The sequence below is a fragment of the Canis aureus genome, chromosome 1, assembly GCF_053574225.1.
Source record: "Canis aureus isolate CA01 chromosome 1, VMU_Caureus_v.1.0, whole genome shotgun sequence".
Taxonomy (NCBI): Eukaryota; Metazoa; Chordata; class Mammalia; order Carnivora; family Canidae; genus Canis; species Canis aureus.
Genome location: NC_135611.1, coordinates 88,077,251 through 88,100,698, shown reverse-complemented (window position 1 = coordinate 88,100,698; position 23,448 = coordinate 88,077,251). Strand labels below are relative to the sequence as shown.

Genomic DNA, 23,448 nt, shown 5'->3' with positions numbered 1-23,448 from the left:
CTCAAAGCAGGAAAGTCCCAGACTAGCTGGGGTGAGTTGGTCACCACAATGACCTCCCAGCTTTAACGTGGCCGCTGCAACTCCAGCCCCCTGCATCCACGGCTCAGACGGGAAGGCAAGCCAAATGCATGAGGCCCATCTTTAAAGGAACTTCCCTGGAAACTCCATCCAGCATCCCTGCCTGGAACTGTGGCCACCCACCTCTACATGCAGGGGTGGCCTGGCAGTGGCTGTCGCCTGGCTCCGTATAGTCCCTGCCCTGATCAAGCTCGGCTGCTTCAGAGGCAGCAGAGGAAGATGGATGTTGGGGAGCCAGTTAACAGTCCCTGCTACAGGGATAAAGACTCATCGGAGTACAGAAACCAGACCCACATCCGCTTAATACCAACAACTTAAGAGACAAGCGAGGATGAGAAGATCCCAAGGAGAAATTTGAGAAGAACAGGTGGAAGGCAGGAGCAAAACGGGAGAGAGGGTATCAAGGAACCCAGAGGAAAGAAGCATTTGGCGAGTGAGGGAGGCAGAGAGGTTAATGCGGCTCCCCCATGATTTCGGGAGCCAAACCTACAAGGTGAAAAGTGTGACAGCACTTCCTGCAGAAATTCCCCTCCCTCCCCAAAGGCCAAACACCCCGACATGGGAGAGGTTGCTGAACTGCTGAGACGAAGCAGCGAGACCCCAGCTGCCCCCGTGGCCTCCTCCCAGGACCAAGGCCCATGCTGGCAACTGATGGTCACACTCTGGACCATGAGTCTGCCCTGGGCCTCCCCATCGTCTTCCAGGTTCATGCGAAGTGGCGGCCGAGGGGCTCAGCTTCCTCAGCACCCTCCAGCACCCCCACATCATCCAGGTTTCTGAGGCTGTGCGGTCCGGGCTGTGGCTCTGGCTCCCCTGGTGAGAATCAGAAATTCTTCCTTGGAAATGGATACTGGGAAGGCTAAACAGTCCATTTCCAGAGCAGGAAAAGCGTTCCCCTCGCCCACGGCCCTGTGTGCAGGGTTGGTCCTGAGCCCACGTAGCATTTGAAGCCACTGTTTAAATGCAGGGTTTCCCTCCTCCCCAAGCAAGGCGGTCTCTGCAACCTTCCCTGACATTCTGCTGTACCAGAGGTTTCACTCTGGGAGGGGTTTCTTACTCTTTGGGGACCCAAATAGGACTGCACATGCCAGTCCCTTCTTCTCAATTATAGATCATTTCAGCCATTACATTTCAGAAGGGGGTCCCACCGGCATATAAAGTCACACGACAAATCAGCCCTCCTCAGTGCATTGGCTCGTGGTGGGATTTAGATTTAAGTGCATACCTTTCAGAGCTCATTTGTCTCTTTGTGCATGAAGCTAACTAAAAATCAGGGGTTTGGAGCAATTCTCTTGACTGGGAGTGAAAAGTCTCTTGGAATTCCGTCGTCATTGGGGACCTCGTATGGCAAGGAGAGGGTAGAAGAGAAGCCATTCCCATCAAAAATGTTTACTGAGAAGAGATGTGCCTTGTGAAATTCTGTAGAGGGACCCGGGGAGATTGGAAGTCTGGCAGACTTGCTTATGTTGGGTAGCACAGAGACCCTCCTGTCTGACTCCGAGGCGTCCAATCCAGCAGAAGTCAATTACCCATAAGATGCACACACAGTGCCTCCTGCTCAATACAAATGAGTAAATACTCATTAGGTATTTAGGACACTAGTAGGACACTAAGCTGAAACTCTGGGCCATGCCTTGTGCTTATGAATCCCTGCCAGTGTTGCCGTCATCCTGAGCGGTTCCTTCCCGCCCCAGCCAACTGCCATCCCCCCAGTGTTGGGCTCGGAGGACCCCAGCAGTATCTACAGGGGATAATGGCTGGGGTCCTCCAAGCCCAACATTGTGGAGTCTCTGTCCACTGTCACTAATCCAGGTGCAGGTGCAAATGTCTTATTCTGCACGCGTTGATTCTTACCTTTGGTTGGTTAACATCCTTTGTGGATGGTGGGAAGGTGTACTACCCTAGATCACTTATAAGGCATAGCCTAATTTTATAAAGCTCTACGTGTTTAACAACCTTTTACATTCGAGGCAATATGTTAGGAAAAATTAATCTGGTTATTGTGTTATCAATATGAAGAGTATGTGTAGAAAAGCCTCTGTGGGCTTCCACGTAGAAACATCAGCAGTCCCTCCAGGATTCCACAGTAAGGGAAAGGAAGAAAACGTTGCTCTCGTGCTCTAAGAAGATGAATACAATTATGAAAAGATAAATTAATGAAGAGACAGACAAGGATATATTCAGAGGCAGCATGGAGCAGGTGGGAAAGCATAGACTTGGAGTCCAACCTTGGTTGACTAACTGGGACCACGGGCGGCTGCTGCATTAACCTTCGTGAATTTGTTTCCTCCCTTGTTGTGTAGAAATTCTGCCTGATAGGACCATACATCAGGATTAAGAGGGAAGAGCACACGTCAAGAATCTCATGCCTGCAACACAACAAATGTCAATTCCCTTTGAATCCTTGTCTCTTATCCATATATATTCATAAATTGATTTAGTAAACCACAGAGGATACTGCTAAATATGGAAATAGAAGGTGAGAACACTTAATGCAAACCATAGAAGTTTGTAATTTTTTTCTTAGATACTTTCAGAACAGAACATTCTCCTATCAGAGGTAATCCATAGATTTATTAATAATTGTGAGTCTGGCTCACAAAAAAAAAAGCAGATATTCACAATCCTGAATATTTAATACAGATTTTTTTACATTTGAGAAACGCTAAACTCTTTTCTTTTCCAGCAACATAGTCAATAGTTTTTAAGAACCCCTATGCCCATTGCATTTTGTATACATTTGACTTTGAAATTTTTGAAAATCTTTGATGTGCAAAGAAAGCAAGACCCCTCCAAATGTAAGCTGATGGCTTATACATAATTGAAGATGCAATTCGTGGAGGCATCCTCTCTCCACAATAGGCAAAAAAAACCTCATGAATGTCTGCTCGGTGCTTCGCATGTATCATTGTCCGGGCTGCTCTGATCAGCTGCTAGATCCCAGAGATGATTGTTATAGCAAGGAACACAGCTGGGTGGTGGGATGGGACAGCCTGGGGGGTGCTGAGGTGTGCCCACAGGCTCGAGGGAGAGTAGATACATCTGCACATGGATCTCCCATGCAGTGGGCAGAAGTTGATGTCGGAAGCGCAGGAGTAACAGGGAGAACAAGTGGCAGTTGGCATCGTTGAGATCCACCAGGAGATGGTGAAATGGGTTAACCATTAGGGAAAGCATGCTGATCAGATATCAGGGGAAAATAAGAACTAATGTTTATCAAGAGTTGACCACAACCCTTGGCACAGTGCTTAGAGCTTTACTTACATTACCTTATTTAATCTTCTTTAAAACTCTGCAAAGTTGGTATTTGCAGAGTGACCAGTGAAGGAAGTGAGTGTCAGATAACGTGAATAACTGCCTCAAAATGACATGATTTTTAAGTGCTGTGATTGGGATTTGAATCAATGTCATACAGGAACAGGAACTGCTTAGCAACTCTGCCATGTGCTTCTACAGGCAGGCACGACCCCATTCAGGGAGGCGGCAGCATGGCATTCAGGAAATCTGGTGAGAAGGCCATCACCTGAGTTCAAGGGCTGGACTTCAGCCCCAGGAAGGAAGCTGCCAAAAAGAAGGCCGTGTCCTTGCATCAGACGTGTGTGGTGCTAAGAGCTAGCAGAATAAAGACATAGGCGTCATTATCAGACCTGGGTCATGAGGTTTCATCCAGGATCCTACTGGAGTAAATGTGCTGAACTCCACTGTGGATGGTAAGGAATCCTGGGTGAGAGCCCAGGGGGCTTAGCTGTGAGGACGGGCAGCCACGGCGGGCAGCCAGGAGAGGCCCAGCACTAAAGAGCACAGAGGCATACATGTCAACGTGGAAGGGTCAACTAAGGTGAATTGAGCGAAGACTGTTGTCATACCAGCATTGAAAAGGTCTGCTACCTGAACAGATATTGGCTCTGCACCATACTAGACAAAAAGGAGGCAATATAAGTTTCTCCCTGTCTCTGAAACAGGTAAAGGACCCCTCCTCCTGATGATAAGAGAAATAACTAACAATTAACATTACAGTGTACAAAGCATTTTTATACACATCATTTTCATCAGGTTCTTACAATGAGTCTGTAGATGGGAAGTCATATCACACTGGAGCTTGAATTTATGTTCTAAAGCCAGCACAGAAGGTGAAAATCCGTTACTGTCACAATTGCCCTTGAACCTTGCTTAAATTACAGAGTACAGTGTACGTGACTTTCCATGTATTATACTATCTCTATGTACAACACGGCCAGTTTTTTTAAAAAAAGATTTTATTTATTTATTCATGAGAAACACAGAGGGAGAGGCAGAGACATAGGCAGAGGGAGAAGCAGGCTCCCTGCAGGGAGCCTGATGAAGGATTCCATCCCAGGATCCCAGGACCCCAGGATCATGCCCTGAGCCGAAGGCAGACGCTCAACTACTGAGCCACCCAGGTGCCCCCAACATGCCCAGTTTTCCTTTTAGTGTTGAAATATATAAATAGATTATATTTCATGGCGATTTGTATAAAATCATTTCATGTGTGTATGTATATATTACAATGGCTGGGTCATTTTCAGTTGGGTGTTTTTTTTTCCTCTGAGTACATTGAGTGCTTTCCCAAATATTGAATGTATATGTAATAGGACTCCACTGTTTTGTTATTCCCATTTTGCAGATAAAGAAACTGATGACACAGTAAGCCTTTGCATGATAAAGCTTTAAACAAATTTTAGCTTTACAAATCCTAGGTGGGGTCCACTGCACCACACGGTCACCTCAGCATGACCACCACACTTGAAGGACAGACATTCATCAGCAAACAGAATTTCAGGAATACCAAGAAGTCCCCCATGATTCATGCTCTGCCATAATGCCGTAATGATGGCCTGGGATTTAAATCCCAGAAACACTGTGCCTCGGCTATTGGAAGCCATTAATACATTGAGCTCTAGCTATGCAGATGTGTTTAGCAATTGAATGTGACATCAGAACTCCATTCTATTTGCCTTCGCTGAAACAGAATGGATTTTTCTGTTGTTTTCTGATGTGTGCTTGAGACTAGAAGATATTCAGACTCTGAGGTTCATGCAACCTGACTTTTTTGGCAGGATAGTTTAATTTTTGGTTTTGATTACTAAACTTTAAAAAAAATATCCATTTGGAATTTGATGGCCCTTTTCTGACCCATCATAAAGATTTGATTATTTCTAATAAACAACTTATAAATTAGTTCAATTGCCTAAGCAGCAGTATTGGAAGAGTATCCTTCACTTCCCTCCTGTCATCATATCTCCAACCCTGTGGCCAATAAATCCCTCCCCAGCCCCTTGGCCTGATGCATCAGTCAACATCCCAGTCTGTATGTGATCTCTGCTATTCTTTGCCTTTCTCTTGTTTGTGTCTGCTTTAATATCTTCAGAACATTGTTTTCTTTTATTAATGGTTTAAAAAGATGAAGAAAGGGAATGATGTTAGCAAGAACGGTAGAATAAGGACTTCAGACAATCCTGTCACTGTAAAAGCCATGAAAACAGTCAACAGTTGTGAAAATCAACTTTTTAAAAACTGGAAATCACTCAAAGACTTGCAACATTGGGAGTTTATTTATTACATAGATCAATGGAATAGAATTGAAAGTTGAGAAATAAATCCTGTGTCTATGCTCTATTGATTTTCAACAAAGATGCCAAGACAAGTTAATGGGCAAACATGAACTCAAAATAGATCAAAGACCTAAATGTAATAGCTAAAACTATAAAACTCTTACAAGAAAACATAGCTATAAACCTTTATGACCTTAAATTAGACAAGAGTTTCTTAGCTATGACATCAAAAGCACATACAACCAAAGCAAAAATAGGAAATTGGACTTTATCAAAATTAAAGACTTGTTTTTCAAAAGATACCATCAAGAAAGTGAAGACAGCCAGCCCATGGAATGGGGAAAAATATTTGCAAATCATGTATCTGATAAGATCTAGGATATACAATCTCTTATATTTTAACAATAGAAAGAGAAATAACCTAATTTTTTTAAATGAGCAAAGGACTTGAACAGACGTTTCTTCAAAGATGATGTGCTGGGGTACCTGGGTGGCTCAGTCGGTTAAGCATCCAACTCTTGATTTCAGCTCAGGTCATGATCTCAGGGTTGTAAGATCGAGCCCCATACCCAGCTCTGTACTGGGCGTGCAGTCTGCTTGAGATTCTCTCTCTCCCTCTCCCCCTGAACCACTCTTAAAAAAAAAAGATAATGTGTAAATGGCCAATAAGCACATGAAAGGATGCTCTGCATCATTCATCATTAGAGCAAGGCAAATCAAAAGCACAATTAGATACTACTTCACATCTACTAAGATGGCTGTAATAACAAAAGATGGACAGTGACAAATGGTGACCATGTGGAGAAATTTCATTCTTCCTAATGGACGTGTAAATGGTGTTGCCGTTTTAGAAAACAGCTTGGCAGTTCTTCACAAAGATAACCTAGAATTATCATGTGACCTAGTAGTTCCCCTCCTATATACCTAGAAGAATTGAAACTTACATAAAAAGTTGTACAATACTGTTCATAGTAGCATTATTCAAAATAGCCAACAAGTAGAAAAAACTCACATGTCCATCAAGTGATGAGTGGATAAATTGTGGTATATCCATAAAATAATATTCCATAAAATGGAATATTATTCAGCCTCAAAAACGAATGAAATTTTAATAAATGCTACAATGTGGCGAACTTCAACAACATTATGCTAAGTGAAAGAAGTGTCACAAAAGGCCACATGTTATATGATTCCGTTTGTCTGAAATTTCCAGAAAAGGGGAGTAGACAGAAAGTGGATCAGTGGTTCCCAGAGGCTAGCAGAAGGGAAAAAATGGAGATGGGATTTCTCTTTCAAGTGATGAAAAGATTCTGGAGATAGTGGTGATGGTTGCAGAATTTTGTGAGTACACTAAAAACTACTGAATTGTATTAAAAAGGTGAATTTTATTGTTTATAAGTTATGTTCCAGATGCCAATGTCTTTCAGATAGATTAAATGAAATATATTCTCAGCCCTTTGGCTACGATAAAGTGTAGAATAAATGAAATATTTCCCACACAAAGAAGACCTCATTAACTCAGTAGTAAAATGATTCTTTTTATTATTTTTTTTATTTTTTATTTTTATTTTCTAAAGATTTTATTTATTTATTCATAGAGGCAGAGACACAGGCAGAGGGAGAAGCAGGCATCATGCAGAGAGCCTGATGTGGGATTCTATCCAGGGTCTCCAGGATCACGCCCCAGGCTGCAGGCGGCGCTAAACTGCTGCGCCACTGAGGCTGCCCTAATTCTTTTTTTAATAAACTAAGAAGAAACAAAAACATTATCAATTTGTTCTAGAAGAGCAGTTTTATTAATGATAGTTCAGGGAGGGGCACCAGCCCTGATAATTAATATCTACCTCATTCTTTCTTCATTTTCTAAAACTTCTTCAAAACTTACCATGTTCCTTCTAGTCCAATTTAGCTCTAACATGACTGCGGAATATACTCTGATACTGAAGCCACAAGCAAGGCTAAAACAAACGGTTTCAACTCAAGTTCTAACTCAAATTGATTGGTAGTGGCTACATGGAACACTGTTTAGAAGGATTCTGAGGCTATATTCAGACAAGGCAGGAAAAAAAGTAGTAATTAATTAAGAAAATCTGCCTTGAGCTTGACAGTGATAGTGGAGGTGGGCAGTGCTTGGGCTAGTTCTTTGATCTGGGAAAATGTATTATTCTGCAAAATCAGTTAGGGAGCTAAATCTGGATGGATTATAATGCAGCTAATAGGCACACTCACACAGCATGACCTGAAAATAAATTTGAAGTCTTCAGTTTACGTGAAAAATCCCAATATTTTGAAATAGCCAACACTTATGGCTGAGGTATCAAGATCTCTCAATAAATAGCACCAACTTTCATACCGTATACTATTGAGATATTTTAAGTAAGACATTTTTATAGTATGGGCTCTCCAAGGTTCTTTTTTTTTTTTTTTAAAGATTTATTTATTCATGATAGACATAGAGAGAGAGAGAGAGAAAGAAAGAGAGGCAGAGACACAGGCAGAGGGAGAAGCAGGCTCCATGCCAGGAGCCCGACGTGGGACTCGATCCCAGGACTCCAGGATCAGGCCCTGGGCCAAAGGCAGGCGCTAAACCACTGAGCCACCCAGGGATCCCCGCTCGCCAAGGTTCTTAATATGATAGTATTAGCATATGCTTATAATCGAATCTGATATAGTGAGAGATTATGTCAAGAGAGATTTTTTAAAGTTTTTATTTAAATTCCAGTTAGTTTACCTACAGTGCAATGTTAGTGTCACGTGTACAATAGAGTGATTCAGCACTTGCATACATCAGCCAGTGCTCATCACAGCAAGTGCCCTCCTTCATCCCCTTCACCTATTTCCCCCATTCTCCCCAGGCACCTCCTCTCTGGTAACCCTCAGTGTGTTCTCTGTAGTTAAGAGTCCTTTTTTTTTTTTTTTTTTTGCCTCTTTTTTCCCCTTTGCTCATTTGTTTGGTTTCTTAAATTCTGCATTGAGTGCAATCATGTGTTTGTCTTTCTCTGATTTATTTCATTTAGCATGATACTCTCTAGCTCCAAGGGAGATTTTTCTATGACATTCACAGAAAAATCAAGATAATCACCAGTAGATGGACTCTCTGAGCCTGCTGCAGCACACATTTTACTTAATTTTGAGTTTTACCTCCAAGTGGAACTGACTCCTCCCTCCTTTATATGCTACAGTAGCCAGCCCTTTCTTTGATAGATAGGTGTCTAAGGGGGGCACCTGGGTGGCTCAGTCAGTTAAACATCCAAATCTTGATTTTGGCTCAGGTCATGATCTCTGGGTCATGGGATCGAGCCTCACATCAGGCTTGGGGCTCAGCAGGAGTCTGCTTGAGATTCTCTCCCCCTCTTCTTCAGTCCCTCCACCCTCTCTATAATAAGTAAATAAGTCTTTTATAAAATAAGTATTTAAATAATGAGTCCTATTTCTCTGGCAGATATTGTAAATCTTTGCTTCTCAAATGTGGTCCCCAGACCAGCAGCATCAGCATCACCCAAAACTTCTGAGAAATGTAGTCTGTTAAGAATGCAGCATCATGCCAGACCTACATGATGGCAGCTCAAGGGTAGCCCCAGCAATCTGTTTGAACAGGCCCTCCAGGTCCCGATGGGCTCAAGTTTGAGAGCCCTTCTGTTTCCTTCTAGAACTCGGAAAAGAAATGGAGAGTGGGAGAATTGAGGCTGTAGGGTAGCAGGTTGGCATGGGATGTGAAACTCCACCAGACACAGTGAGGGGTTTGTTTCTTTCCTTTGGTTACCCCATGTGTCAACTCTACTTCCTCAGAAAGGGTTTGAAGTGGTCTCAGGAGCTCCCTTAGTCACCATGCCCAACCCACTACCGGCCTGCTTAGAATCACTTCTTTGGGGACAGTAGTGGAGAATGGGAAATGAAGATGGCACTTACACATTCTCTTGTGTCACAGAGAAGCTGCCATTTCTGTTTAAAAAAGAGTTGGCCTCAAGAGCCAACTTCTCGTGCTTCAAAATCCAGCTAGTAAATCCATGTGAAGCGCTTAGAACAGCACCTGGTTCACAATGAGAGTTCACTCTGTGCAGGGAGTAATGGTGTTGGTGGCCATGACAGCAAGGGCCAGATTCCCCCCAGGGGTGCCTGGGTTGGCATCTAGAAGCCTGGATGGGTGGTTGCTATATTGAAAGCCTGCCCGCTGGAGACAGATGTCAATCTCAAAACCCCTCGCAAGCCAGTGAGGCTCCCTGAAGACAGCGCCCTAACTGTGAAGCTGGTCATCAGCTGAGCCTCCATTGGCCCATCCATACTCACTGCAAAGCCCAGGGTCCTGGCTGGGGTTGATGTTTAGGGCAATGAACATGGAAGGAGAGGCTGAGGAAGATCAAGCAAAGCAAAGAGGAATTTCAGAGCCCTTCTAGTAGAAGTTTGGTGTTGAGGAGCCTAAAATGCAAGGGGTGGGGAGGTGGTCCTAGGATGGAAGGCAGCAGGTGAGATGGCAGCCACAAATGTGGGAACCTCTGAGCATGGCGTGAGAATGCAGGTCCCAGGCAGATCAGGTCACTGCCATAGGAAGCCACTGACCAGAGTCAGATTTGGAAGGCTCAGGTTACGGTTCTTGTTTGTAATCCATTTTTTCCGGTTTTTCATAGCCATTTTTTTTTTTTTTTTTTTTTACATCCTGGTGCAGCCAGCAGAGCACCATGTATCAGTGTCAGGAAAAACTGCGGGGTGGGGTGGGGGGGCGGGATTGTCAGGAGGAGGAAAGAGGAGCAAAAAGAGCAAGGAAAGGGGGGGGGGAGATTGGGGGAAAAGGAAGGAGAGGGAAACAGAGGAAGGAGGGGCTGTAGAGCAGAGGGAAGTGATGAGCGGCCTGTCCTCCATGTGTTGCATGTACTTTTTCCATTTTGTTATCAGGACTATGGAATTTCCTTGTGGAAGAGTCTAGGGAAGGAGAGTCTTACTCCTAATTTTAAAAATCAGCTGACAGTGAACTTTGTCTGCATAGGCCCCAAGATCTAAGGCAACCAAATAAATTCAATCTACTATAATGATGCAAATTAGATGCAGATCAAATCATTGGGCATGAGGGGAGCTGTGGAAGAAGGTTGAGTCCACCAAGGTATTCTAATTCCAGCAGAGGCATGCTGCTCCTCTGGGTTCTGAAGTTCTCAAGCTCTCACACCTGTGGGGACTGGGAAGATAAATGCAGCAAGCTAAATGGGCCTGGCATGAGATGATAATAGGCAACAGACACTTGGCTTCAGTGTCAGGGGGTAATAGGGAGTAGTGGGGATGATGGCAAAATGGAGCCCCATGCCACCCTCTGAAGAGGCAGCACTCCTTAGCTGCAGCCTATTACTTTCCTGTATTGTGCAACCATGGTCTCAGTGTGGTGGGACCTTCTAATTTTTTGCAAGAGGGCAGAGATCCTGTGTTCAGGCAACATTCAGCAGGCCATTGAAACGCATCTGCAGGCTGAATCTGCCCTTTGCTTCACTGGACCACTGTTGTGTATTTCCTTGAGTTTCGAACAGCCCATCAATCTTTTCCCGGTGCTCCTTTCTCTTTCCAGGCCACTACATTTATGTGGACACCTCCTTTGCCAAGCAGGGGGAAAAAGCCGTGCTGCTAAGCTCTGATCTACAGGCCGAGGAATGGAGCTGCCTCCGGCTGGTCTACCAGATAACTGCATCTTCAAGGTCTCCATCAGACACCAGCCGGCTGAACCTCTATGTGAGATTTGAAGATGAAAGCTTTGATCGCTTGCTTTGGTCAGCGAAGGAACCTTCAGACAGCTGGCTCATAGCCAGCTTGGATTTACAAAACAGTTCCAAGAAATTCAAGGTAGGTAGAATTTAGGTGCCCAGCTTATCACGTAGCTTTATGCTACTCTGAGGTTGGATGAAAATTTCTACTCTGAGGTTGGATGAAAATTTCTGCCACTGAAGGTAGTTATCTTCTATGTTAGGAGGTGCTGCTTTACAAGAGATGAGTCCCAGAAGAATATTAATAATTAATGATTAGTAAGTTAATATTTTGTTTATTCTTTAGAAAGGCTTCTTCCTAGATTCTGTTCTTGTCTAAGTGGGACTTCTGTGAGAATCTAAACCAACCTCCTCGATGGAAATTTAGTTTCTAATGGGCTTTAGGGAGCATTTTCATTTCTAGTCATTTTGTTTCATCTTTCTCATGTGTGTGTGGTATCTTCCTAATGTTTTGTTTGCTACAAATTTTGAACAAATCATTTAGTATGGTTAAAGGAAAAATGAAGATACTTTGAAGAGGGAAAGATATGTGAAGGATATGTTCTGATTCCTTTTCAAAGGTGAAGGCTGTTCCATCTGAAGTGTTGGAAAAGGAAGATAGACAATGTGACATAAAGCTGAGTGTTGTTTGGAGCAGGCAAGGAGGATGGGATCCCGACTCACTTGGCCAGACATGAAGTGCGATATTCAGTGAGACTGTGCTGTAGAGGACAGGATAGGGCCTTCATGAAAACTTTCTCCATTCCTAATTCCCTTTTCAACTCCCTATCCCATCTCTCTCCCTCAGAAAGTGTTGAAATGCTATCTTCTCCTCTCCCCCTGCCACTTGCAGCCCCTCACATCAGGCAGGACAGATGATTGAGGGAAGGAGCAGTGAGGTCTGAGCTCTCTAGTTTACTCAGTCTGCCCAGCCATAGGCCACATCCTAAGTCTACCAGTGTCGTTGTCAAAGATTGAGCTGAAGTCACAGAAAGAAAAACAAATACTTTCAGAAATGGGAGCCAGAGTGAACCACAACAGTGCCTGAACTCCATCTCACAAATTGTCATGCTCCTCTCTGTTCCTTATGCAAAATTTTCATGTTTTTTTTTTAAACAATGCAGATACTACAAATTAATTTATGAGCCTCTTCCATCTCATGGGGAACTTCCCACTGCTGGTCATATTATGCTCCCTGCCTCTTCCCTTCCTCCAACAGCTTTCCCTGCTGAAGACTCTGCCCTGAGTCCCTCACCGTTCTCAATGGATTTCCCCAAGGGCACTGGCTGTCCTCTCCATCCACAGCCACATGGTGCTACCAACAAGCACTAGAGAAGGGAGTGGTTGGGATAACAGTAGAAGACAGTTGACTCTAAGCTTTTACTGGACACCTCACTCACCTTGTACACACACACACACACACACACACACACACACACACACATATTCTTTTCATAAAACCCACTGTGAGATTGGTACCCAGTAGCAATTAGCTGAGACAAGCAATCTCGCTCTGCCTTGAATTGCTGAATAGCTCCTGACCAGTCTCTGAAATACTGAGCCAAGGAACAACAGTGCTGGAAGCCTAACTCCTTTCTTCCTCATGTGTCATGCAGATTTTAATAGAAGGTGTGCTAGGACAGGGAAGCACGGCCAGCATCGCGCTCTTTGAAATCAAGATGACAACCGGCTACTGTATTGGTAAGTGGGTTTCATTTTCATTGTACCAGAAGGTGAATTGTGAATCTTCTTCTAAAATCTGTTGCCAGAGGGAATCGAATCAATCCTAAAGGGCAAGCTGTTTTATAGCAGTCAGTGCATAATGCAGAGTAGCTTAGATGCTGCTTCACTTGAATGGTGTCCCGTCACTCCTGTGGGCGGTGGAGGAAGGCTCACTGGGGTCTGCCTGGACTGGCTGCATTAACGAAGGGAAAGTAGATGCAGCAACTATAACCTGACTTGCTGCCCAAACCTCAACACATTCTGATAAAAATAATTTCCAGCTTGCTGTGAGCTCCGCTTCTGCCAGAAAAGCAAGCATCATATCGCCTTTCTTCCTCATTGCACTCCATTTCTCTCCTACATACCTTTACCCCGTCTTTGTGTCCCCAGCGTTGCTTGGATGCCCCTGGAGCAGGGCTGCCTGGATGCCTCTTCCATGCCGGCCCCTCACCTTCTATTTGTCTGCCATTGGCACTATTTCCTTAGAAGCTGAAGACGGGCCCCCACGGAGGAGGCCAGGCCAGGCAGTGAGGGTGCAGGGGGGAGGAAGACAGGAGATCAGACAGGCCTGAACATCAGAGATGCGTTTGAGCTGGGGTTTCAGGAAGGAGCGGGTTTCAGTGAAGTCAGGTGCAGGGTAAGAGGGGAGGTGCTCTCTGTGGGATGCCCCCAGTGTGGAGGAGGCCCAGAGCTTGCTCACCCACAGGCCAGAAGCCAGGAGGGTGTTTGAAGTGTGAATCGGGACCGCCAAGGGAATCCTAGGGAAGTCTCTGGATCCCAGCTGGGCTGTGGAGTGTGGATGGTTCTGTGGTCAGCAAGTGCTCCAGGTCAGCAGAGGATGAGCCCCTGCCCGCATCCTTACATGGTGACTCTGAGGGGCCCTTGGCAAATGACTTAGAAACAAGAAAATAACACAGGAGAGGAAATCCCCCAGGAAGTGGTTGTAACCTTACAAAAAGGGCCTGAATGGGGAAAAGGTGGGAGATTTGAGAGATTTTTCAACAGTGACAGCCCTTGGAGTTTGACCAGCTGTGGAGAGGAAGAGGAAGGGAGAGTCAGAGAATTCTGAATAAAAAAGAGCCTTTGCTGATCCCCTCTCAACTCTGTGTTTTGCCTTCCAAGGATAATACTAAGGCAAGTGGAAGAAAACATGGGAATGTGACCATGTTCTGAAGGTACAGTGGGGTTAGACCGCTGCGCCCCCTGGTAGTGCCCCCGCTCACCCCCTGGGGGCTGGTGTGGATCCCAGAGTACACTCACCAGATGGACGCCCCTGGTGCAGCAGCACCTGCTGGCCCTCAGCTCCCTGCGCCCTGCAGCCTCTCTTTCTCCACTTGCAAAATAGATATAAACTGCTTCCCTCATAGGAATAACATGGAAGCTGATGGGATCATAAGTATGAAGGTGACTGGCACAGTGCCGGGCACTTTAAAAATGTAAATTTCCTCTCTTCAAATCACTCAATGGCTTCTGGTTTGTTTGTTTGTTTTTTTTTTTAAAAAAAAAAAGGAAAAAAAAATAAAAAAGCAAAAGGAGTGCCAATACTTTCATCTTGTTGAGTAGCCTGATCCCATAATCCCTTCCCCTTTCTTTCTGTGCACTCTCTGCTTGTTTGCTCATCTGTAAAATGAGGTTAATAATAGTACCTACCTCATGGGACTGTTTTGAGGATTAAATAAGTTAATTCAGTTAAAGTGCTTAGAATAGAACCTGGCATATTAAGGACTGTTTTGCTTTCTATTTTATTCTTCAGCAGCCCTGGGCATGGAATGTTGGGTATTGCTTGGCAGACGCTGCAGTGAAAAAGTTGCAGATAAAAATCTTAACATTTTTCAGTGATTGCTAACGTAAAAACCCATTGATAGCTATATCAATCAGGGTCCTGGCAGGAAAGTGGAAACAGGGTGCATCCCACCTAATTTGAAGAAGACTCATTAGGGGCTACAGAGGTGAGGGTAGGTAAAGGAAACCAGCAAAAGCTTATGTGGCAATTCAGAACTGGTAAGAATGGTGATTCGTCAGACTTTAGGGCAAGGCGGGGGGGGGGGGGGGGAGGGGTGCTACTGGAGCCTGGAGCCAGTGGCTGTGTGGTGAGGGTTATTTGATAGGACCTGTGTCCTTGGAAGAGGGACACAGCCAACCCATGGCAGCCTGACAGGGAGGGAACTAGAGAAATGAACACCACCAGCCTCATTCTTCTCTTACTTTCCATTGGTCAAATCCAACAGGAAGGCAAAAGGCAGGGGAGACCATTGGTACAGTCCATATAAGTCTACCTCTGGAGGGCAGAGCAGGGTGAGAAAAGGTGGAGGTGGGGTCTGAAGGGGGTAATGGGAGATGACGAGGGCAATCATACTTCATATTTTTAGTTGATGAGTATGGGGGTCCTTCGTTTGTGAGCTTCTTATTCCCACTAAACAAGCCTGAGAAAAATTTATCTTTGCAAACATGTCAGTGCAACTAAAAGTGTGTGTATGGGCGGGGGAGGTAGGTGAAGTGTCTCTATTTTCTCTTCTCCACTCAGTCGCTGCAGAAGAACCCAGAGCGTAGGATATGCCTGCCCTGCCTTTCTGACTGTTTGTTGTTAATAAGAAAAGCAGGGGCTAAAAAAAAAAAAAAAAAAGAAAAGAAAAGCAGGGGCTTTTAACACCTAAGAAACATGTCCTTTTGCCCTGGGTATCTTGTCTACCATCAGGAGAGAAGGGGATGGGGAAGTATGCTACCAGAAGGGTGGCAGATACAATTTCTGGAGCTAAGCAGATAGTCCCAAATAGGGCTTTAAAGCAGAGGGGGCTGATACACCAAGCACTAACCACATGCCCAGCACTGTGTTGGGAGTGGCCACACTTACAACCATCCTGTGTGGTGGGAGTGTTCCCCTCATTTCACAAATGAAGGAACAGAAGCTGAGAGAGGTCATGCTACAAGCCACGTGGCTGGTAAGTGGACGGGCCGTAATACAAAGAAGCAAAAATGACTTAAAATTTCCATTATTGTCCAGGGATCCTGGTACAAAGCTTCCAGTGATCAAAGGGAATGAGAAACATATCTGAATTTGGAAGAGCAAACTCCGTAGTGGGTCAGGGTATACCGAGGGGTGACCATGTCTCCACAAAATGTGTTTCTTTTTCTCTTCTGCCAGAATGCGACTTTGAAGAAAATCATCTCTGTGGCTTTGTGAACCGCTGGAACCCCAATGTGAACTGGTTTGTCGGAGGAGGAAACATTCGGAACTCCCCTTCCGTTCTCCCACAGGATCACACTTTCAAGAGTGAACTGGGTGAGCTGGCGACAGATGGTGTCCTTTTCCCAGGAGAAGTGTTTTCGTCCCTACATTGACCTAACCGTGGCCCTGTCCACAGAAAAAGGAGAAGGGAGGAGAGGCCAGGAGTCGTGGTGGAAGAGCAGGAAAGGTGGGCTGTGAGATTGAGACAACCCGTGGACGGGAGCTCTGTAACTAAGGGGAAGGCCTCCCGGTTAAAGGCTTTTCTTCACCTGTGACCTGGCCTTGCTCTTTACACATTTCCCTATTATAGTTTACTTTCTTCTCTACTTGTTGTTCTATGTTTCTTATCCCTAAAGGCAAGTCTGGAATAATCCTAGATTGTTTTTCACTAAAAATAGATTGAGTGATGGGAACAAGTCCTTATGAACTTCCCAAGTGGCCCTGAGGTGAGTCTCAATTCCCAGTGATGAATCCTGAAAGCAACAGGGCCACCTAGTGGCCAAGTGGGCTGGACTGTGCAGGAAAATGGAGAGGAGAGGTTCTTGGGGATAAGTTGTCTTTGAGGAGACCATCTCCATAGATGGGAGACGTGTGCAAGGGCTTACTGTAACCTGGTCTCTAACTTTTTTTTAAGCGCCCATCCTGTAGCTTATCTTGGCTCTGGACAGTCTCCATTCTGAGACTGCTCCTACCTCTTCTGTCTCCTTTATAGCCAGACTCTCACACTCAGTTTCCTAAAGGAGCCAGGCAGATGTTATAAGTGTGACATGTGGGCTGGGTGAGGATTGTGGAAAATTAGGAAGCACAGATCCTGTACAAAGGGTACTCAGCTCTAATTAGTTGCTGCCATGTGAGATTGCGGGTCCAAAGGGCAGATCTTTTTATTTCATAAGATCACCAGGAAGGCAAGGATTTTATGTGAAATTTCCCCAATTTTTTGAAATTGGTAAATATTTTCTTTTTTTTAAAAGATGTTATTTATTTATTTGAGAGAGAAAGCATGAGCAGGGGGAGGGACAAAGGAAGAGGAAGAAGTAGGCTCCCCACTGAGCAGGGAGCCTCACATGGGGCTCGATCCCAGAACCCTAAGATCATGACCTGAGCCAAAGGCAGACGCTTAATCGACTGAACCACCCAGGTGCCCTGGTAAATATTTTCTTTAAAAACACAGCATGAGCCAAAAAAACACACCTTCAGGTCAGGCCCAGTTAGTCAACTTCTATTTTGCAGACTTTATTTTATCTGTTCCTTTTCTCTTTTCAACATGCCCAGGCTTCTTAAGTAATCATATATTAAAAGGTTGGAATCTCCTAGGATCACTTGTTTAAGACAAATGCAACATTGGAGCTAGCATTTTCATTCATTTGACTCTGTATCGGTTCTGATTGGAAAAACGACAATAAAATGGCACATTCCCTATGGTCCTTGCCCAGTTTCAAAGAATATACGTTCAAGAAAGGGAAAAAGAGGGATGCCTGGGTGCCTCAGTGGTTGAGCATCTCTCTTTAGCTCAGGGCATGATCCCGGAGTCCTGGGATCGAGTCCCACGTCGGGTTCCCTGCATGGAGCCTGCTTCTCCCTCTGCCTTTGTCTCTGCCTCTCTCTCTCTCTGTGTGTGTGTATGTGTGTGTGTCTTATATAAATGAAATCTTTAAAAAAAAAAAAAAGAAAAAGATTTCTATCATACATGGATGTAAGACAAGGTAGCATGTGTCAAGTGATCTAAGAGTGGTCCCCCCACTTCCCTCATAAAAGGAAAGTGCGGGGTATTCAGAGACAAGAGAGATCACTTACTGCTTGGACATTCTAGAAGACATGATGAAAGAAGTCAACTGCGTTTGCGGAATGGATAGGACCTTGACAGGCCGAGACAAGAGAGGGAGAGTGATGCATGGTAGCAATCATGGGGTATCGGAGGAGAGATATGATTGGGAAAGTGGTGTAGGGGCAAATTCGCAAAGGCCTCAAATGCCAGGAAAGAGAACTTAACTTTATAATGTCGACAGTGGGAGACCATTGGAGGTCTTTGAGCAAGGAGAGATGCAGTCACAACAATGTAGTTAGTTTAGTTAACCAGACAGTGCTTATCTCGGTAAATAGAGGACCAAACAGTAGAACAAGAGAACAAAAAACACTCTAGAAATGATTTCTTTAGATACATCTTAGGTCACTTACATAAATAATTGTGATTAGAAAACAAAACAAAACAAAAAAACCCAAAACATTTTCACTTACTTCTTCTAAAAGAAAGGGCTAGTACTTTTGGAAATGACAAATGACTGGAATATATAATATATATATATATATATATATATATATATATATATATACACACATACATATTTTGGCCCTACGCACGCAGAGCCCAACTCCATTTGTGGCCATTGTAGGAGCCACACTGTAAGTGTCATGTGGTGAGTGGGTGATAACCTAGCATGACAGATTAGTCCACCAATCTGGTTCATTCAAAACAACAAAATGTTGCCAACTCTTAAAAGCTTTGTTTCAAGGAATATGACAACTTACATAACTTTCTCCCATATCTTAAGAATTTAGTAAAGGAAATAGAAAGAAATCTTGAAAGAGTAATACATTAATAATGTTATAACTCTTGATGTCATTAACATAGATGTCTGAACTTAAATATGGGAAAGTGTCAGAAAACTTCTCCCAAATCACTTAGTTCCAGAGTCAGATGCACTGAGTAACCGATATGATGACTTAATGACCACTTGTTCTATGCATCATTTTTCCTTTTTTTTTTTTTTTAAGATTTTGTTTATTTATTCATGAGAGACACACAGAGAGAGGCAGAGACATAAAGGAAAGGGAAAAGCAGACTCCCTGCGGGGAGTCCAACATGGGACTAGATCCCAGGACCGTGGGATCACGCCCTGAGCCGAAGGCAGATGCTCAACCACTGAGCCACCCAAGCGTCCCTTCTTTTTCCTTTTTTTTAAAAGGTGTTCTTTCTTAAATAATCTCTACACTCAACGTGGGGCTTGAACTCACAACCCTAAGATGAAGAGTTGCACGCTCCACCAACTGAGCCAGCCAGGCGCCCCATATCATTTTGCATCCTCAATGATGATGAGGACCAGTTGGTTAGGGAGAACACATATTTCTTGGGAGAGGCAACGGATCTGTATCCTACTATCAGGTCATCCATTTGACTTTGTCACTTGAGTGTCATCCATCCTCTGAGGAGTGCATCATCCCTAGACTTTCCTCACTCTCATTTGTGACCATGGAACATTCCGACCTCAGCAGTGTCAATAAGGAACAGAGAAAGAGGACCAGGCTAGGAGTTCAACACTTGTGCTCCAGACCCAGTTCTCCGAGTGCTGGATTGCTTTAAGCAGTCCTTCATCTTCTCAAGGTCTCCACTGGCCTATTTTCAAATGAAGAATTTGAATTCCATAATCTCTAAGATAGCTTTGAGTTCTAGTATTTTAGTCCTAATGCTGTACATCCAAATCTCCAAATTCACCACTTATCGTAACCAGGGGGAAAAATAAACTAGGGAAACCCTGAGCTGAAGAAAGCTACACAGACTTCTTTGTTTCAGGACTTCTTGGTGCCTTTAATACAGTTCTGTGTTAATGGGTATTATGGCATTTCTCAAATTATTCAAATACCAAAATACTCTGTAAGCATGCACAATGATGCATGACTAACAGAGCTGTGAAATAAATGATATGGGACCACAGAAAAGTGAAAGATTGCCTTGGTTTTGGGGGTTCAGGGAAAGCTTTCTAGAAGAAGTCATCTCAGAACTGGAATTTGGCTAGATGGATAAGAAGTACAGCATATGCAGAGGCGTACAGGCATGAGAGTGGATACTTTATTCAGTGATTGGAGAGCATTTGAAAGTTCTGGGATATGAGGTGATGGCAGAGTAACACCCAGACCTCAGTTATGCTCCTGCTCATGACAAGTCTGCAGCCTGGGTGCCTACGTTCTACTCATTTTCCCCTGACTCTCTGCTGTTTCTCTTGAACTTCTACACTGATGATCAGTTGTGGCCAGACAGCTGTCTCCTCACCTAAAACACACACACACACACATACATTCAGACCCCTCACACATGGGCTCCCATATAAGACTTCTTCCTATATACAGTGAGGCTAAAACAGATGAGTTCTAAAGATTCTCTGATATTTTCCTTGAAAAGCTCTCTGCCCATAGGACTCAGAGTTTTGGCCAGAATCACTATTGGGAGAACAAAAAATAATAATAATAATAACCTTCCAGTGCTCTAAATTAAGAGGGGGGGTTGCCTTTCTAAGTACATTTGCCATCTACTGGATGTATTGATTTTTCCTGAGCTCTATCAATTTGGGTGGCAAAGTAAAGATTAAATGGTTCAGGTATCTGCCCACAGCAGCAGATTTTGCTCAAAAAACTCATCTCATGTTCATTCATTTACTGGAAGCAGCTTATGCTTTCAGAGAAAAACCAGAGAAGTGAACAATGGGGGCAAGCGAAGCTGTGTGTCCGCTTAGACACTTCCAGGGGTTGAGGGACACCTTCAGGAGGGCGCTGGCCTTTGTGTTGTAGAAGAAAGGAGAGTGAATGTGGTATCTGAAAAATGTGACACATATATGAGTTTTCCTCATTTGACCATGCATTTTTAACAGCCCCAAACCGTGAGTCCGATCTTTCAAATGGGCACTTGGTCTCCGAATGTCTGTCTCAGGGTGGAAATGGCTAAAATAATGCAGTCAGAACTCTTGTGAGACATCTTGGGAATGTTGGAGGGGATGGGATATTATCCTGCTTTTTTGTCATTCAATTCCGATTCATCATGAATGGATTTTTTTTTCTTTGTTAATATTTTATGAAGTGAAACGAAATCTTTCAGGAGGTAGCCTATTGGTAGCTCAGATCATTACTGTTTCCTACCTGCCTTGGCAAAAAAAGAAGGTAATTACTGGGCAAATAATGAGGGAAATCTGTTTCTTTGCTGAGATTTTAAAAATCATATGCACGTAGGGTGCCACCCTGAGAGCTGAGCAAGGTTTCAAAACCTAAATTAAGGTCAGAGTGATTTTATTCCCTCCAAGATCCTGAGATGGATGGAGCATCTTTCTATAATTCATGGCCACCTTTTCTCCTTTCAGTTCAGACAGAGCTCAGGCATCCTCTTAACAGTGCTATGCATTTACTCTCTGCATTGATCCACTTGGTTCCTTGCATACGCTCTCAGCGGGGAAGCAGTTTTATTAATTTTCTCACCGTTACCTTTACACAGGCTCTGCTCGTTCACCTTTCCCTGTCCTTGGATGACTTACCTTATCTTTCTGGACACTTTGAAGTATGAACTAATAGCCTCCTTCTCAAGGGTTTGGTTCAGCCCTGTCAAAACTCCAGCATCTCATCCGATTCAAATGTCCCCCCAGACTAAAACACGGTAGAGCCATAGAGAGAAAGCCATTGGCCTTTTTTCTTCATACTTCTTTTGCTTTTCCCTTCATGTTCTCCTACTCACTCTGCTGCTTCTGGCTCCTCCAGGGTAGGAGGAGTTGTGACAGTGGAACAGAAAAGGAAGGGATGGGGACAACAGATTTTATGTGACCAGTCCTATGGAAGCTGGAGTTTGGCCTTTATACTGCATGTGGTCCTTTTGAGAAAAGTCCTTTCAAGACATTCTAGCCTACCTACCTTCTGAGCTGGCCACTTAGGCTAAGGAAAATCTCAAATCTTTGCCCATGCCAAACTGGGAGGTACAGCTCACTGGCAACGGAATCCTTTCTCTCCATTCTACCCCCAGGGTCCCTACGGACGTCTTTTCTCTAGATGTATATGGTCAAGAGTCAGGAACTGCCTTCTGTGCCCCCACAAACCCCAGTTATCACTGATCAAGTTCTCCCGAGAACTCTGAGCACCCTCCTCTTGAGGCCCAGGGCAATTGAAGAACTCAGGGATTTCTGCAAGCATGGGTCAGGGGGAGGTTGAATGGTGATTTCCCTCTCATGGAGGTTCCACTCTCTCTATGAGTGGTTCCATTAAGCCTCTTCTCTTGGATCAAGATAAGAAAGGGGAAGCAATCCCTTTCCTTTTCCTTGGGAGGTCAAAAGAAAACACATTGCAGTTTAGCTCCGGAACACCAGTCTTCAAAGAGACTCTGTCTGCGATGTCTCTGATCCTTCTCATATCCTCAGGCTGGAAGGGAGAGATGGAATACATCTGGTGATGCCAGCTTAGATGCCAAGGCGGCCACAATGTAGCATATCCTACAGGGATGGTCTGGTACCAGACCACAGAATGGAGGTACTTGTCACCCATCGTTCTTGGCACTGAGGACTTAGCAGAGACTAGGAGACATCCCAGTTCATGTTCATTTATTACATTTATGTCATCTCTGAAAGCTGTCTAAAAAGACTAGAGCCTGACTCTACTATACTAAACTTACCCAAACTCTTAGAACTAAAGATCCATGACGATCAGTGTTGGATTCGTAGACAGGAAGAACAGGCATGGTGACCTCCCGTATTTAGGTGCTGTCTCCTCACAGTGGTAGCAGACCAGTGGGTTTTCCCAGCTGGCGTATGCTTCCTCAGACCATGCTTTCCCCCTTCCCCAGGAGACAGCTTGTCCAGACAACATGACACGGATATAGACGTCGCAACTGGAGCACAAATGTGGCCAACAAGGCCGAATCACAGCTGAGTCAGAGGATGCCTTGGCATCGGAGCCAAGCCGAGGGCAATTTTTGTGGAATGCTGGTTAGCCAGACTGTTTGAAAATAAAATTTCAGGAACTGCCCTCAAAGTTTTTTTTTTCCCTAATTCAAGGGGAAAATGGCTACCTAAAAGGGGCCGCTGGTTGCACATGAACCGTTGAGTTAACATGGGGACATATTACTGCATGCAGGGAAGCAAGTGTACATGCGCAGAAGAGGCCTTTGGCTGACATCGCCAAGATTTTGATATTTTGATACAATTGGAAATTATTTTTTGTTGTTTTTTTTTCCCCCTAGGAGCTGTAGTCTCTCTGTGTATAATCTAGAATTAGGGAAGGATAGACCTGCTCTAAGTCTGAGTATGGCAAAGCAGCAATGGCTTTGGGTGTGGGGGGGGGGTGACACTGCACTTCCCAATTTTTAGTTGTATGGAGAACTCATGGC

General features: G+C 44.3%; 1 protein-coding gene across 3 annotated transcripts in view; it reads left to right on the top strand.

Annotated features, from left to right (window-relative positions):
- MAMDC2 (MAM domain containing 2) overlaps positions 1-23,448 on the top strand; it is a 147,770-nt gene that overhangs the window by 53,164 nt on the left and 71,158 nt on the right. For all 3 annotated transcript variants that reach the window (XM_077907357.1, XM_077907349.1, XM_077907362.1), the window contains exons 3-5: positions 11,200-11,471; positions 12,988-13,072; positions 16,236-16,373. In XM_077907357.1, coding sequence (XP_077763483.1) covers positions 11,200-11,471; positions 12,988-13,072; positions 16,236-16,373 — 495 coding nt within the window. The remainder of the gene's footprint in view (positions 1-11,199; positions 11,472-12,987; positions 13,073-16,235; positions 16,374-23,448) is intronic.